The sequence below is a fragment of the Scomber japonicus genome, chromosome 2 (assembly GCF_027409825.1).
Source record: "Scomber japonicus isolate fScoJap1 chromosome 2, fScoJap1.pri, whole genome shotgun sequence".
NCBI lineage: Eukaryota > Metazoa > Chordata > Actinopteri > Scombriformes > Scombridae > Scomber > Scomber japonicus.
The window spans coordinates 30,442,152-30,456,522 of NC_070579.1; the positions used below are offsets into that span (position 1 = coordinate 30,442,152).

The following is a 14,371-nucleotide window of genomic DNA, read 5'->3' on the forward strand; positions in this document are numbered from 1 at the left end:
CACAGGATGTAACAGAAAAGACACAGGTAGCTGTGTTAAAAGTGATCACAAGTGATTTTTTAAGGGCTTAACAGTTCCACAAAGGTAAACATATCACTGATATAAATGCAGATTTTGCCTGTTTGTTAGACAGAGCAATAGGCTTCTGATGTTAACTCTCTGTGCCGCACTATATCCTGTTGTCCACCATTTTACCCACCTCTCTAGCATTGCTATAGAAGCTGATCATACCACATGTCTTCAATTAGTAGGCAGGAATCTGGTACGGCAAGCCTCTGAGATGAAGAATTGTGTGGAGTGTGGCCTGCCATTGCCAAGCATATGGCCCATCCATCTTATGGACTGTTATTGATGGTAAATGTTACATGTAGGTATTAACTGGATGCCTTCAATTGCTTCTAACCCAATCCTTTCACTGGCTTGTACATTACAGACTTATTTGAGAACTCTGTTGATTTGCTAAAAATGTTTTTGTCCAAAACAACAAAAACTACCATCAATATTACTGTCAATTTTTACATTGAGCAGAGGAGTACTGAAGGAAACATTTGTAGGTCACTTTCGATATGTGACCACTTCCTCTTTCTGCCAAGTCCCATCCTGCTTCTGTCAGAATGTCTCGAAGGGGCTGAATTAGGGCTGAACAGGAGGCCATTTTGCAATTTTAATCAGGATTTGGAAAGTGTGTGGTTGAGAAGTGGCCCAACACTGTTCTTATGAATTAATAATGGAATGGAAAAGGGTGGGTTGGTTGGTTGGATGGATGGTGGTGGGTTTGGGCATTAAGGTCTCACTGTTAGTGGCCTTATTCCATAATAACATTGCAGTGAATTTAACTTCTGAATAATACACTGAACTTGTGATACAGTCATTTGTCATCCAAAGTCCAAGCTTCAGTTATGCGGTCACCAAATGTACAAGCATATCTCTTTTGACTTCTCCCTTTTTATTTGTAAAGAAAATGGATTTGCGAGCTACTTCTGACCCTGAGATACCCCTCAATCTAAAGAGTCCAGCTATTGATGCTTCCTTAACCACTCGACCACCGTGTGCACAGTCACACACACCAGATGGGACGCGTGTTAAACCCTCAGCCTCCACAGCTCCGGGCCACGGGACACTCCAACACACTGGCCCTCTTGTTTTAAAGTGCCATGTCCCTCCACAATGCCTTGAGGCTCGTATGCATAACGAGCTGCTATGGTTGGCCCAAGCTCACATGCCCTGGTCCTCTCACCCTGAGGTGGTAGGACAGGGTGAAAAATAACTGCATGTTTAAAACAGCCCTTGTTCAGTGGTATCTAAATGATGGCCCATGCTTGAGAGCTTCTGGGGCCACTGCAAGCGTGTTCAGGAACAAACAACTGGGGTCAACGTTAGTGGTAACTTTGTGTTTCCTAACAGTTTCCTACTTCCGCTTTAGGACCAGAACATGAATATGTGCTATTTTACTGATGATCTAAATGTATCTGGAACTGCAAACCTTCCACATATACCCTCAAACCCCTCCAGTGGAATCCTACAGCAATTTAGATAATGATTGTCTCTTTACTTTGCCTGCTTCATGTGTCACATTTTCTTTAGAAATATTATTTACAGTGACAGGGAACCTCAGGCTAATGTAGGAGAAAAGTACCTGCACACACTTGCCTGATGGATGGATTTTGAGGCACTTTAACCTCTCTCAGTGTTGTCATCAGAGCATGTTAAGGAAGTAGCGTGATGGAAGAAGCAGCAACGAAGGAGCATGCAGGCTGCATGAGGGAAACAGAGCAAAAAGGAGAGGGAATGACTTTATCCTCCCGACAGGCTGAAGTGTTTACTCAGTCCAGACAGATTCAGTGTGTGTGTGTGTGTGTGTGTGTGTGTGTGTGTGTGTGTGTGTGCGTGTGGGACAGAGAGCTCAGAGATACCCTGACTGCAGGTCTGTGCCTGTAGATCAGGCAAAGTCTCTAACCCTCACTGCCCACTCTTTCTCTTCAACTTTTCTTCACTCTCTTTCTTTGCCTCACTACTTTGCCTTTTCTCTCTGTCTATCTCGCTGGCTCACACTCACACTACCCTCCACTCTTTTAACAGTGCCTCAGTCTTTCAATACAGTGAGCTCACGAGTGCCACCTAACTTCATTTAAAAAAAATGTTTCTCTACTTTTTGTTTCAGTCCACTGTATTCTTTTAAAAGATAGTTTCATTTTGGCTGTGTGAGTGTGGTGTGTGTACATGTTTGTGCAAGTCAGTCTAGGTGCACACTACATTCATGAATAGTCGAGGTGCACACTGCATGCGTGAATCTTGATTGACACATACTGTAGTTCTACACCTTTTTGGCCTGTCATTCAACATAGAGACTAAAGGCACAGACGGTGGACAAATAACAGTAACACCGACATCAACAAGTGAAAATGTTTGGTTTTTATGGGAGCACTTCATGCAGGAGTCAACAGAGTGAACCTGACCATGTCTAAGGAAGGAAAGGCTCTTGTTCCTTAAGCATTACAGGATGTGAAAATTTGTATCACACTTCACAGTACAGAATTTCCCATCAAAGTTAAATCATGTTTACAAGAAAGGAGAGAGTAGGAAGTATCTTTTAGCAAGTCCTGCTGAACATCAGTCTCATTGTTCTGTGAGATTTATTATATGACTTCTCTTCCTTATTTCAGTTTGCTTTGACATATGTTGTAGTTTCCCTCCCTTATGTAGCTCAGAATATTCACAAGTAAAGCAAACTTGACTAATAGCTTCTGTCTTTTCTGTCTTGTACTGCTGCAGTAATGTGTTCTCTTCAATACTCATAGTGTTTTTCCATGCGCATGTGCTTTTCTGTCCATCTCCCTGCATGTCGCTGAAGACTGAAGAGGGGGAAAGCGGGGAGGTCAGATACAGGGCCCTGTATGCTCCGGTGAAGCCAAATCGCGTACTGGCAAATGGTATGCAGGCTCATAACGCGCTCCACTCGTCCAATAGCCGGAGACAAAACAGTTTTGACAGTGTCGAATGCCCTGCCCTGGGGGCCTTATCATCCTCTGCTGCTTGCCTCCCTCCCTCCCCGTTCTCCTCTCCTGATACTATCTATCTGGAGATTTATGCAGAAATGTGCTGCTAGTCGACCTCCCTGGTCCCCCTCCATCCTTTCTGCAGGGACGCCAGCCTGTCATAAGCTGAGCTATGCACAGATAGTGAAGCTCAGGCTGCTGGCCTCATGTCTTATGGAGGCTATCTTGTCTGTGCACTTCAAACAGGGATGATGCTTGTAAGGAAAGACAGCATATGCTCTCATCTGAATGTTGCAGCCTGTATCTTGGAAAAAGACATGGAAAAATGTGTATTTTATTATATTCAGTTCTATTGTTTTCCACTGAATTAATTATTCTATTCTATTAGTTTCTACATGACCTATTTTGTTTTATTCTCCTCCCCTAAACTGGAGTTATTGAGACATATTTTTTTCATGACAGAACACTTCACATAGCCCCTCTGATGTGCTAAGAGACTTCTGGCCCATCTGGGATATTGCCCATGTCCAAAAATACTCCTGCTTGATTAAGTCTTCTTATGTACCTGGATATGTGTGCTTAAACTGACAATTGGCAGTTTGCAGTTTCTTTGATTCCACTTCTTTATTTAATACCTACTCCATTGAGCATTGACTTTTGTTGACGGCAGTTTGATCCTGTGAAGCGCATCCCAACTCAATAAATAATCTCTGCGGATGCTTACATAAGCGATGGTCCATTTAATTAGACTGGTTAAGCTTAGAAGCCCAGAGGTCTTTTCACTGTACCATTAGAGCTAGGATGAGAAACAACAGCGTGCGGCCTCCCACCGTCGCTGGTAAGCAGAGGGCAAATAATGATCTGCATCAGAGACGTAGCTGGCCCAGACTATTATAAGGTCTGCCGGACCGAGCCGCACCCAAGCACGAAGCTGCCCAGCTGGGCTTAGTCTGAATGAATGGATAGATGGAGGGATAGAGAGATGGACGGACGGACAGATAGGTGGGTGGGTGGATGGTCAGTTCAAACACAGTTCAACCGAGAAAAGATCAAAGGGAGTAAGGTTACGCAGGGAAACAGACAGTGCAGAGCGATGCTAATTTTAAAATGATTGTGGCAAGTGTATTACATACAAATGTCCACACACACACGCACACATAAATGCACGGATACATGGACACAGTCATGTGGTCATCCTCGCTAACAGTGAGCATACATGGCCATTAAAGAAACACTCACACGCATGCAAAAGCACATGCATATGAAAAATATGCAGACTTCCTCAGCTCACATACACACACACACATTGCCTTTCTATTGTGTATGGTGCATGCATTCATTGGCCCCTGTGTGGGTGCCATCTGTCCATAAAAGTTTCTTAGTGGCTAAGAGAGACGCCTCAGTTCCACTGTTGCTCTTATCAACTTTCAGGAGAAGGAGAAGGGGAAAGGAAAGGTAAGAAGTGTGAAAGTCTGATTGGAGACAAAGCCACAGCCAACAGATTACTTTATACTGGGCACAGGCCCTCAAAGACCACCATGCATCTTTATCTGGAGATCTACCTCCCCCCCTCTTGCTTGTTCATGCCAGCTAGGCTTTTCTTCTCCCAGTTTACCTCTCTCTCTCCTTCTTTTGCTTTCTCAGGTCTTCCATTCTCCTTTTTCTCAGTGCCTTTTTTTAATGTTCTTTTTGTCTCTCTCTCCGTGTGTAGTAGTGGTTAGTGGTTAGCTTCTCCCAATTGTGTAATGTGTGACTTCAACACCAGCCAGCGTTGCAGGTCCTGGTCCGCATCAGATTTGTAAAAGGCTGGGATTTAGGCCTGCTCTATTCCCTGGCTGGTGTTCTGTTTAGTAAACCGTATTTCCTGCATCCGGCTTTGTCTCAGGAACAAGTGTTGGTCAAACAAGCCTTTTGTCTGTGGCCAGTGGCTCAGCGCACCACAACGAGTCTGGCCCATGACAAAGAAGTGAGTGTATGAGCACGGGTGTGTGTGGCTATGGCAGGGAAACACAGGCAAACACACTTAGAGAGCCAGAAAAATAAGGAGGAAGGTCAAGGCCAGCTAGCTGCTCTAGCAGGTACTCTCACAAGTACAAACGGATGCAGAGACTGATAAAACATTTTTGGGTGATAACATGTAATAGACACTCTGGACAACACCCAAGTATGAGAGTGCTCTCACACTGATGAATGATTGTAGTTCATTTGTCAACAATTTTTTCCACCCGGGCCTTCATCAGCTAAGTCAATTGAAAGTCAAGCTGAAGAGACTGAATTTAGAAAATGCAGGACACTGAAGAAGAGCTCTAATGGGAGCTTCCCTTACTTCCCCACCTTCTTCTTCACCCTCTCCTCTCCTGTTTCACCCTTCACCCCTGTCGAATCCCTGACTGTGAATACCCTAATGACATAAACAAAGTAGTAATCACATTAACGGTAGTTACGGCTCAGGCATTCTTAAGAGGCACTGTATTGACAAACCTCCGTCTTCCCAAGGCACTCACTCCAACACCTATAAACACTTATGAATATTGGCAAAGACTTGCTATTAGCATAATCACTTTTCAGGTGTGTTTGAGTGCTCCCAAGCCCAGGCGAGTGATAACTTTGGGAAATGGCAGTGACACACTGCGTCCCCCGTGCCTCCTGCCTCTGTGCCTTCCTCCTCCTCCTTCTGCTTTTGGAGGGCCTGCGAGCTAATCCTGTTAGCTTGCTCCTCCATTAGCTAAATGACCAATATCAGTGAGAGCTGCGTGGTCACACCAGGACGGCCCGAGCCCACTATCTGGGTTGGTGAAGGACAGAACAAAAAATAGAGGTCAAGCCAAGTCTGCTAACTTTTGGATGTATGGCTAGAAAGTTTGAGGGGTGGGGTAGATGGATAATAGATTTTATTAAGAGATAAAGATGACAGTTTTTTGTCTTAACACATCTTTGACCTGCCAACTCCTGGTCAAGGTTATGGTTGTCTTGGCGCCTGTCGTTTTGTTTGTTTGTGTTTGTGCTGATGGGATAAAGAGGGAAAGGGGTGGTATGATTGTGCTGTGTGCTTGGTGAGAGAGAGAGAGTGTGTGTGTGTGTGTGTGTGTGTGTGTGTGTGTGTGTGTGTGTGTGTGTGTGTGTGTCTGTGTGTGTGTGTGTGTGTGTGTCTGTGTGTGTGAGACAGGGTTTGGGGGTTGGGTCACCAACAATAGAGCAATCTGCATAAGCAAAGTGTACATGACGCCTCAGCCTCCTAGACTGCTTGTGTGTGTGTGTTGCTTTGTCTGGTCAACACTGTCTGGGACAGTGGTGTGAATGTGGTGTCAGCAGCTAGAGGCGACTATATCTGCTGTTTAAGGCGCCATAATTTCCCCCTTCTGCCCTTGCGTCAGTCGGCCTTGTGCTTTTTGCATGAGCCATGGATCATATTCTCTGCCTGATAGCAGTCCACTGTTTCTGTTAGACACCATAATAGCCTTCCCCTGCTTTGTGTTGCAATGTGCTGAAATGGCTTTGAAGGAGTTTTTAACCCCCCCTTTCTCTTCTTTTGACTGTTCTACGTTTTTCCTCTGTTCTCTGCCTCTTTAGTTCTTTATATTTCTCTCTTTTCTGATTATCGTTCTTCTACTTTTCAGCTCCCTTATCCCCTTCCCTCTCTCCTTCTCCCTCTTTACTTCTCCTATAGGCTTTCTCTGTCTTTCTCTCCCCTAAAGTCCCCTCTTTCAGCCCTTGCCATGAAATGGCAGCTAAGGGGTTGTCAGTGTGGTTTCTCCTTTCTGCTGATCCTATTTCAAAGGGACCTGGAGATCCAGCATTAGCCCCAGCTCTCCTGCTCTCCAGCCCTAACTCACCACAGACTTAGAGTTACTGGAAGGAAAGAAACAGACGAAGAGAGTGAGATGGAGCTCTCCTTTATTCCATTAGAGGACAGACTCGTTTATAAGATCATCCTTTCTCCCTCACACATTTCTCTTCTCTTCTATGGTAGAAAAAACCCTTCAAGGCCATCAAACGCCTTGTCAGAATGTCTTTTCTTCTTTTGAAAAACTGTCCTTCTATCCCTTTGAGGACAGCTATTAAGGACAATAGTGGGCTTATTTAGATATCTTCTATGCTGTTGTTGTGAATCTGGGCATGCGTTGGTCTGGCTTGTTGGTGCCCATCAATGTGTCCACTGCCTGGATGGGAATAACAATTATTGTCGCTGCTTGTGGTATGAGCACAGTTTGTCTAATGTCTATAGATGGGCTTGTGATTGCATAGCACAAGACATGCTGTTTTTGATAAATAAGAAAATGAATTGACTACCAGCTTTGAAGTGCTGTGTTGTGGCTCTTGTGTCCTTCAGAAATGTGGTGGGTTGTTATTAGGAATGTCCCCTTCACGCCACACTTCTTTCCCTTCTCTGCTCCCTTTCTTTCTCCCTGCCTCCTTCCTTCACTCCTATGATCGCTCCATGCTTTCTTTCCTCTGACAGACGTGGCTGTGTCTCGGAGGAGAAGACGACATTCGAGCCAACCCCCCATCTCTTTCTCTCTCTCTCTTTCTCTCGTCCTTCACAATAACAGAAAAAAATGGTCTATTTTTCTCCTCATGCATACACGCGCTCTGTTCGCACATTTAGACAGGGTTGAGGAAGTGTGTACAGGCTGCAAATCAAAGCAAAGTGAACGGGAGAGGCCAGGTTATTGCAACCGTTTTACGAGTGATGTAGGGCTTTCAATTTAAGCCATAAAAACACACACATAACCAGGAAACATACATATAGTCAAAGCCAATGTAATGGGCACATTTTATTTGTGCTTATGAGAGAAGGAGCAAAAACGTGTATGGGCAAATGGCTTTTTTATGATGGAAAAATTCCATGGTGGGTCAAAGCCCCTTGCAGGTGGCAGCAATTAACTGTAATTTTTGCAGATTGTAATGATCCATAATTTACCAGTATACCCCCCTTCCAACTCTTTTCAGCCAAGAGAAAAAGGTTTGCGTGGAGGTTTGATTGGGTGCACATTTTATGCCGTGTTCTGGTCTTTAAGTGAGATTGTTCGGAGGGGGCCACGGTGGCTGTGGACACATGAGATAGAAAGGAGACCCACAAAACACTAATCTGTTCCCTCTATTGCTCATCCACAACATCCTTCTTTTCTCTCAGCAGCCGTCTTCTCTTACTGCCCCTTCTTCACCCCTTTGTCTCTTAGCCACAGCAGGCTTAAAACATGCAAGCCTGTCCATCCACCATCTTAGGGATCGCTCATAGTTGCAATCGCACACACACTCGGCCTGTCTTACTGTCTCCTTCTTCCTTGTTTCAGTCTCTACCGTAGTATGGCCATGGTTTTCGATTCAGTGTCTGCAAATGACTTCAGAAAAAAATGCCCTCCAGTGAAAAAAAGAAAAAAAGAGAAGAAAGGATAAGAAAGCCAAAAGATGAAAGAGGGAGCACATTTGCAAGTGGCGGATGCTTCTTATTTTGCATATCTCTCACTTCTGCTTTCCCCTTCTTCTCCTTTTCTATTCACCTGAGAGGATTTAAATAAATCCATAAAGCATGAAATATCAGAAATAGAAAAGTAATGCATGAAATGCATTTTCATAGGAGCCTCCCCACCCACACAAACACACACACACACAATTTTCCCCTTTGCTTCTTTTTGCCGTGAATGTGTGTTTTTTGTGATAAACGCTGGTACAGTTTATTAACGTGTGACCTCTTATTTGTATTCAGCATTAATATGCAGCATCAGATACATGTCCCACTTTAGCCTTGCTAATTCTGTAAACAAGGCATTGGAAGGGAGATGAGTGTGTTTAACGAGATTAAACGTGCATTGTCAGGCAAATCTCTGGTCAGTTTGCAAGTACTATTGAAAGTCAATTATTGTTTGAAATATTCCTATGCCTATAATAGCTTCCTGAGGTATCTCTCATTATTGTGTTTCATTTATGTTTTTGTCAAATGTACAACCACTGGGAAGTAAATTCTGGTTTGAAATTGAATCTCTAAGATTTCTAATAAGAATTTTTTTAATGCATTGTGCAATACGTCAGGATTCAGTCATGCAGAATTATCACAATAGTAAAAACAGATTCATTTCCATGTGTTATCAAGATTATTTTCACCCACCTTGAACAGCAATTTCCAGATTTTTAAAATCTCCCCTTAATCACAATAGTTCCTCCATAAATAATTGGTGATGTAATCCATGGTAGAGTATGTTTTTAAAATGATAAAAGTCAATTTAAAAAAAGACATGAACCGAGTCATGCAGCTTTTTAAATGATTCTTCATTCTTCATCAGTTAGTTGTTCATAAGTAATTTGTTAATTTATTACATATCAAATAACATTTAGTTTCTTTCTGTGTCTCTTTTTGTCAGATAAAGATGAGCCCAGCAGTTACACCTGTACGACGTGCAAGCAGCCCTTCACCAGTGCCTGGTTCCTGCTCCAGCATGCCCAGAACACGCACGGCTTCCGCATCTATCTGGAGAGTGAGCCCGGCAGCCCCCTCACCCCCCGCGTGGCTACTGCTCCTGGGATGGGGGGTGACTGTGCCTCCTCTCAGCCTCCCATCCATGCTGTCCACCTGGCTGAAGGGAGTCCTTACAGCCTGCTGAGGATGCCAGGCTCTGGGTCTGGCCGGGATTCAGCGTCCACACCTCGTGAGGGTCGTTATCCCCAAACCCCACCCCTGTTTAGCCCCCCACCACGCCATCACCTCAGCCCTGATGACCTGGCCCTGGCAACCCACCATCCCAGCGCCTTTGACAGGGTGATGAGGCTCAACTCAGTGCCACTAGAACCCCCTCCAAGCATGGACTTCTCCAGACGGCTACGTGAGCTGGCTGGAAACGCCACAGGCGCCTCCCCACCTCTCTCCCCTAACAGGCCCAGCCCTATGCAACGGCTGCTACAGCCATTTCAGCCAGGTACTAAGGCTCCATTTTCAGCAACGCCTCCCCTCTCCACCTCTCAGTCACCTTCTGGCTCACGTTCCACCCCCAATCCTGTATCCAATGCAGCCCAACCAGGCACACCTCTCAAGGCAAAGTCTTGTGAGTTCTGTGGGAAGACCTTCAAGTTCCAGAGCAATCTAATCGTTCACCGGCGAAGCCACACGGGGGAAAAGCCATTCAAGTGTCACCTGTGTAACCATGCCTGCACACAGGCTAGCAAACTGAAACGACACATGAAGACGCACTGTCAGAGCAAGTCTTCGGTACTTAATGCCAAGTCAGATGACGGTCTCTCAACTGCCAGCTCCCCTGAGCCTGGTACTAGCGAGCGGATAGGCAGTGCCACGGATGCTCTTAAGTCAGTAGTGGCCAAGTTCAAGAGTGAGAACAATGGTTTGATGCCTGAAAATGGAGAAGAGGAGGAGGAAGAGGAAGAGGAGGAGGAAGAGGAGGAAGAAGAGGAAGAGGAAGAGGAGGAGGAAGAGGAAGAAGAAGAGGGGGAGGAGGAGGAAATAGAGGGTAAGCCTGTAATTGAAGAAGAAGAGGAGAGGAATGACTATCGTTTCAGCCTGCGGCTAGAAGGGGCCCGCCACCACCAGAACAGTGAGGCCTTGCACCCACACCGCCGGAGCTCTTCCCGGGAGCCCGGTGATGAGGACTCTGCCATGGAGTCAGACAGGGCAGATGATGGAACCACAACTACCATCAATGGCCTGGGACCTCTATCCACTGACAGCCTGTCCAGGAAGTTATTAGGGGGAGGGGTCAGCCCTGGTTCACTCAGTCCGCTGTCCAAGCGCATCAAGGTGGAGAAGGACCTTGACCCTCCCACGCCCACCATCCCGAACACAGAGAACGTCTACTCCCAGTGGCTAGCTGGGTACGCTGCCTCGCGACAACTCAAGGACCCTTTCCTCAACTTTACAGGTGGGGACTCCAGACAATCGCCCTTCGCCTCTTCATCTGAGCACTCGTCAGAGAATGGCAGCTTGCGCTTCTCCACTCCACCCGGCGAGCTGGACGGGGAACGTGCTGCTTCAGGACGTAGTGGCACCGGTAGTGGGGCCAGCACTCCCCACGGTGGTAGCGGGAATGGACGGCCGAGCTCTAAGGATGGTCGCCGCAGTGACACCTGTGAGTTTTGCGGCAAGGTGTTCAAGAACTGCAGCAACTTGACAGTGCACCGACGCAGTCACACTGGAGAGAGGCCCTACAAGTGTGAGCTGTGCAGCTACGCCTGCGCCCAGAGCTCTAAGCTCACCCGCCACATGAAGACCCACGGACAGATGGGCAAGGACGTTTACAAATGTGAAATCTGCCACATGCCTTTCAGTGTATACAGCACTCTGGAGAAACACATGAAGAAGTGGCACAGTGACCGCCCTCTGGCTAATGACATTAAGACTGAGTAGGCAAAGAGCAGCATGCTGGCAGCTCTCTCTCTCAGCTCCCCTGGCTAAAAAGCGACCCTGGCTGACTAGCCGATAAGTGAGGGGAAAGGACAACAGGGTTAGACACCAGTACACAGTACAGCCCTGTTATCATCCCAGACTGGAAAAAGCTGAATGCATGATCCACCTTTGGGGCAATACTATTGCATCAAACGCAAAACTTTTTGAGCCTTTCTATTGTGCAATAATTTACACGTTTTGTATTTTTTGTAACTGGACAGCATGCTCGGTGTGTTTTGGCTACTTAGAGAGAAAATTGTCCTTGGCTGATGGGTTTGGTTGTACTTGTGTTGCTGTTGATATTTTTGATTTCTTCAACATAAAAAAAGATAGATATGAGAACCCATGCTGCATACAGTACATACTGTTTTACATATCATGTACAGTTTTGTGTTCAAACATAGTGGACAGTGTCATATTATCAAAACATCAAAACAAGCAGGGTCACACTTAAAACTGATCTTTGTGAAAGATTTTCCATGCAAGATTGAGATAAGATATATATATATAAATTGGGCTGCCTATGAAATGCTAGGCACTAGCACCATTAAATATTTCTTTTACAAACAGCAATGAAATTAACAATATGGTGTGAAATGACAACAAAGAGTGCCTTGGATATTTTACCTGCATTAGTTAATCCTCCTTTTTGCTATAAGCTCGGAGTTTCAGCTATAGAAGATTACAGGACATTTTTGTGCACATATGGAATAAGCAGGTCCTTGCATCAAGCACCTGTGCGACCCTGTCGTGTTGTGACTTAGCAGAGCATAAGGAACCAGCTGAAACAAAAACGAAAAAAAAAGATTATGTGTATCTCTGGTAAATCATTTATCTGCCTGACTCATGTATATTGTTATTCTCCAGATTATGATTCTGTTTACTGGCATGTTACATGCTAAAAAAGGAGTAGGAGTTTGGTGTGTAGAATTTTGGTTTAGGTGTTTATTTTTTCCTGTACATGTGTACCATACTGAGAGGGTACTCTGACAAGTCGTTTTAACCAACGTAAAGCTCTTAATTTTCCAGAGTGTTTATTTTCTTTGAAAATTAAAAGTTTGCAGGTTTTTTTGTAAGTAGCACAGAATTATGTTTCTTCGGTGTCAGCCAGGCAGGCAGTGTAGCCAGCAGTAACTTGAAGACCACAGAGTGGGTTTTAGTTGTTCTAAGCCAGACAGATTTTGGTCGGGGTGAGGGTGGGTGAGAGGTTAGGGTGGGTGTAGAATGGGATGGTTGGGTGAGGGTCAGAGTAGTGGGTGGGGAGTGGGTTGACCAGGTGTCTCTACAATTCAAATGTTTATGTCCTTATAGCTCTTATTCTCTTTACCGCATTAGATTTTAGAAATCCTTAAGTAATCTGAAACCTTTTTTTAAAATAACATTGGAAACGATCTTAAATGGAAATTCAACGTCAAAAATCTGAATTAAGTAAAAACATTTCTTTAAATAAATTGTCCCCCCGCTACACAATTTAAGTAAAATGTTCTTTTAAGTGATTACGCTCAAGACCTCATTATAGTAGTTGTAATTTCTTTTAATCCAACCCTCATCATTGTTAATGATATAGCACTTGTCACTCTGCCTTGGATTCTGTATCTGTCTCTCTAATCGGGGGTACAGTCGGTTGAGTATAAAATGAGGACCGGATTTCAGATCTGGGACTACCTACGTGCACTGTTCAATTTTCCCAGTTTACAGTTGAACACTCAAGGGAAAACTTGTTCTTATGCTGACAGATTACTGTGGTGTCATTGCTTTGCATTTAACACAAAAAAAGAAAGAAAAAAAAGAAAAAAAGAGTGAACTAGAAACTGTGGCCAGCCATGTTTCCTCCTGAGAATTAAACATCCGTTCGGGTCAGAGGAGGTATCAATGCAGGAACCGCCATAGAAATATCCTGCTACATACCAACTATAGAAATATACTGCTCAGTACAGAAAGATAAAAAATCTACAAATTTGATTTTAAAAAAGATAAGTAAATTGTGTTGTTGATTTTTTAAAAGTAACACGTCAATATCTTTAGGGGAGAACCTTATTTAAATTTTGTTTAAATTTTTTTTTATTGTTTATGTTGTTTCTCTTTTCTGTCTTGGTGACATCCAGGACTTGATCACTATGTAACAAATTGTAATGAACATGTCTCTCATCTTTTTTGCCTTTACTATTCACAAGTCTTCAGGTTGAACAAAAATTTGCATTGGGGAGAGATTTATGATATATAAATATATAGAGAGAACTTAAACACATAGGAAAATGCACACTCATGTAAGTTCCTATGTTCAAAACACATTTATGGTCTACTTTTTTCCTGTATTTAGAATGGTATTTGAAATTAATGTTCACTTAGTGTAGGCACTTATAGTATTTATGTTGGAGCCTGTATTTTTAACTGTTTTGCCTGTACTCTTTAAAGGTTTCAATGTACCCTTTTTTCTGTAGTGAAAAAAATCCCAACAAGCTGCCACCGTATATTTTCTTAATTTGGCAGGATAATATAGTGTGAATAATTTGTATGCTTGAAAATAAGTATGTTTTTGAAAAATAAAATGTTGTGGCGTTCCTCAAGGGTGAGAGGTCATATGATGGCCTTTTCAGGCAGTCCCGCTGGAGTGACCACAATGAGGTAAAAACAGGTGGTTGTACATATCTTTTAGTTTGTTTTATATATTTTTCTCTCCTGCCATTTTATATGCAGTAATACAAGCTATTGTTGGGTTTTCTCGGTAGCCAACTTTTTACTGTCCTTGAACATGTACCACCTGATAACATTCCAGCCGTTTTTGAAAAAGACCTTTTGTCATATGCAATCAATCCAACATCAATCTGAAAAAAGCTTTTGTTTTTTTTGCTGCCGTTTTTTTTGTTTTGTGTTATTTTTAATTTAGTTTTTTTTCTTTCATTGCCAAAAGAACCATGGTGCTTTATAATTTAAATATGGTACATCTCATATGCAAGGCATATTCTAAATATAACTGAAATCATAG

General features: G+C 43.8%; 1 protein-coding gene across 1 annotated transcript in view; it reads left to right on the plus strand.

Moving 5' to 3' along the window:
• bcl11ab (BCL11 transcription factor A b) overlaps positions 1-11,346 on the plus strand; it is a 32,511-nt gene extending 21,165 nt beyond the window's left edge. The window contains exon 3 of the mRNA XM_053332086.1: positions 9,356-11,346. Within this exon, the coding sequence (XP_053188061.1) occupies positions 9,356-11,346 (1,991 nt within the window). The remainder of the gene's footprint in view (positions 1-9,355) is intronic.
• Positions 11,347-14,371: the final 3,025 nt, after the last annotated feature.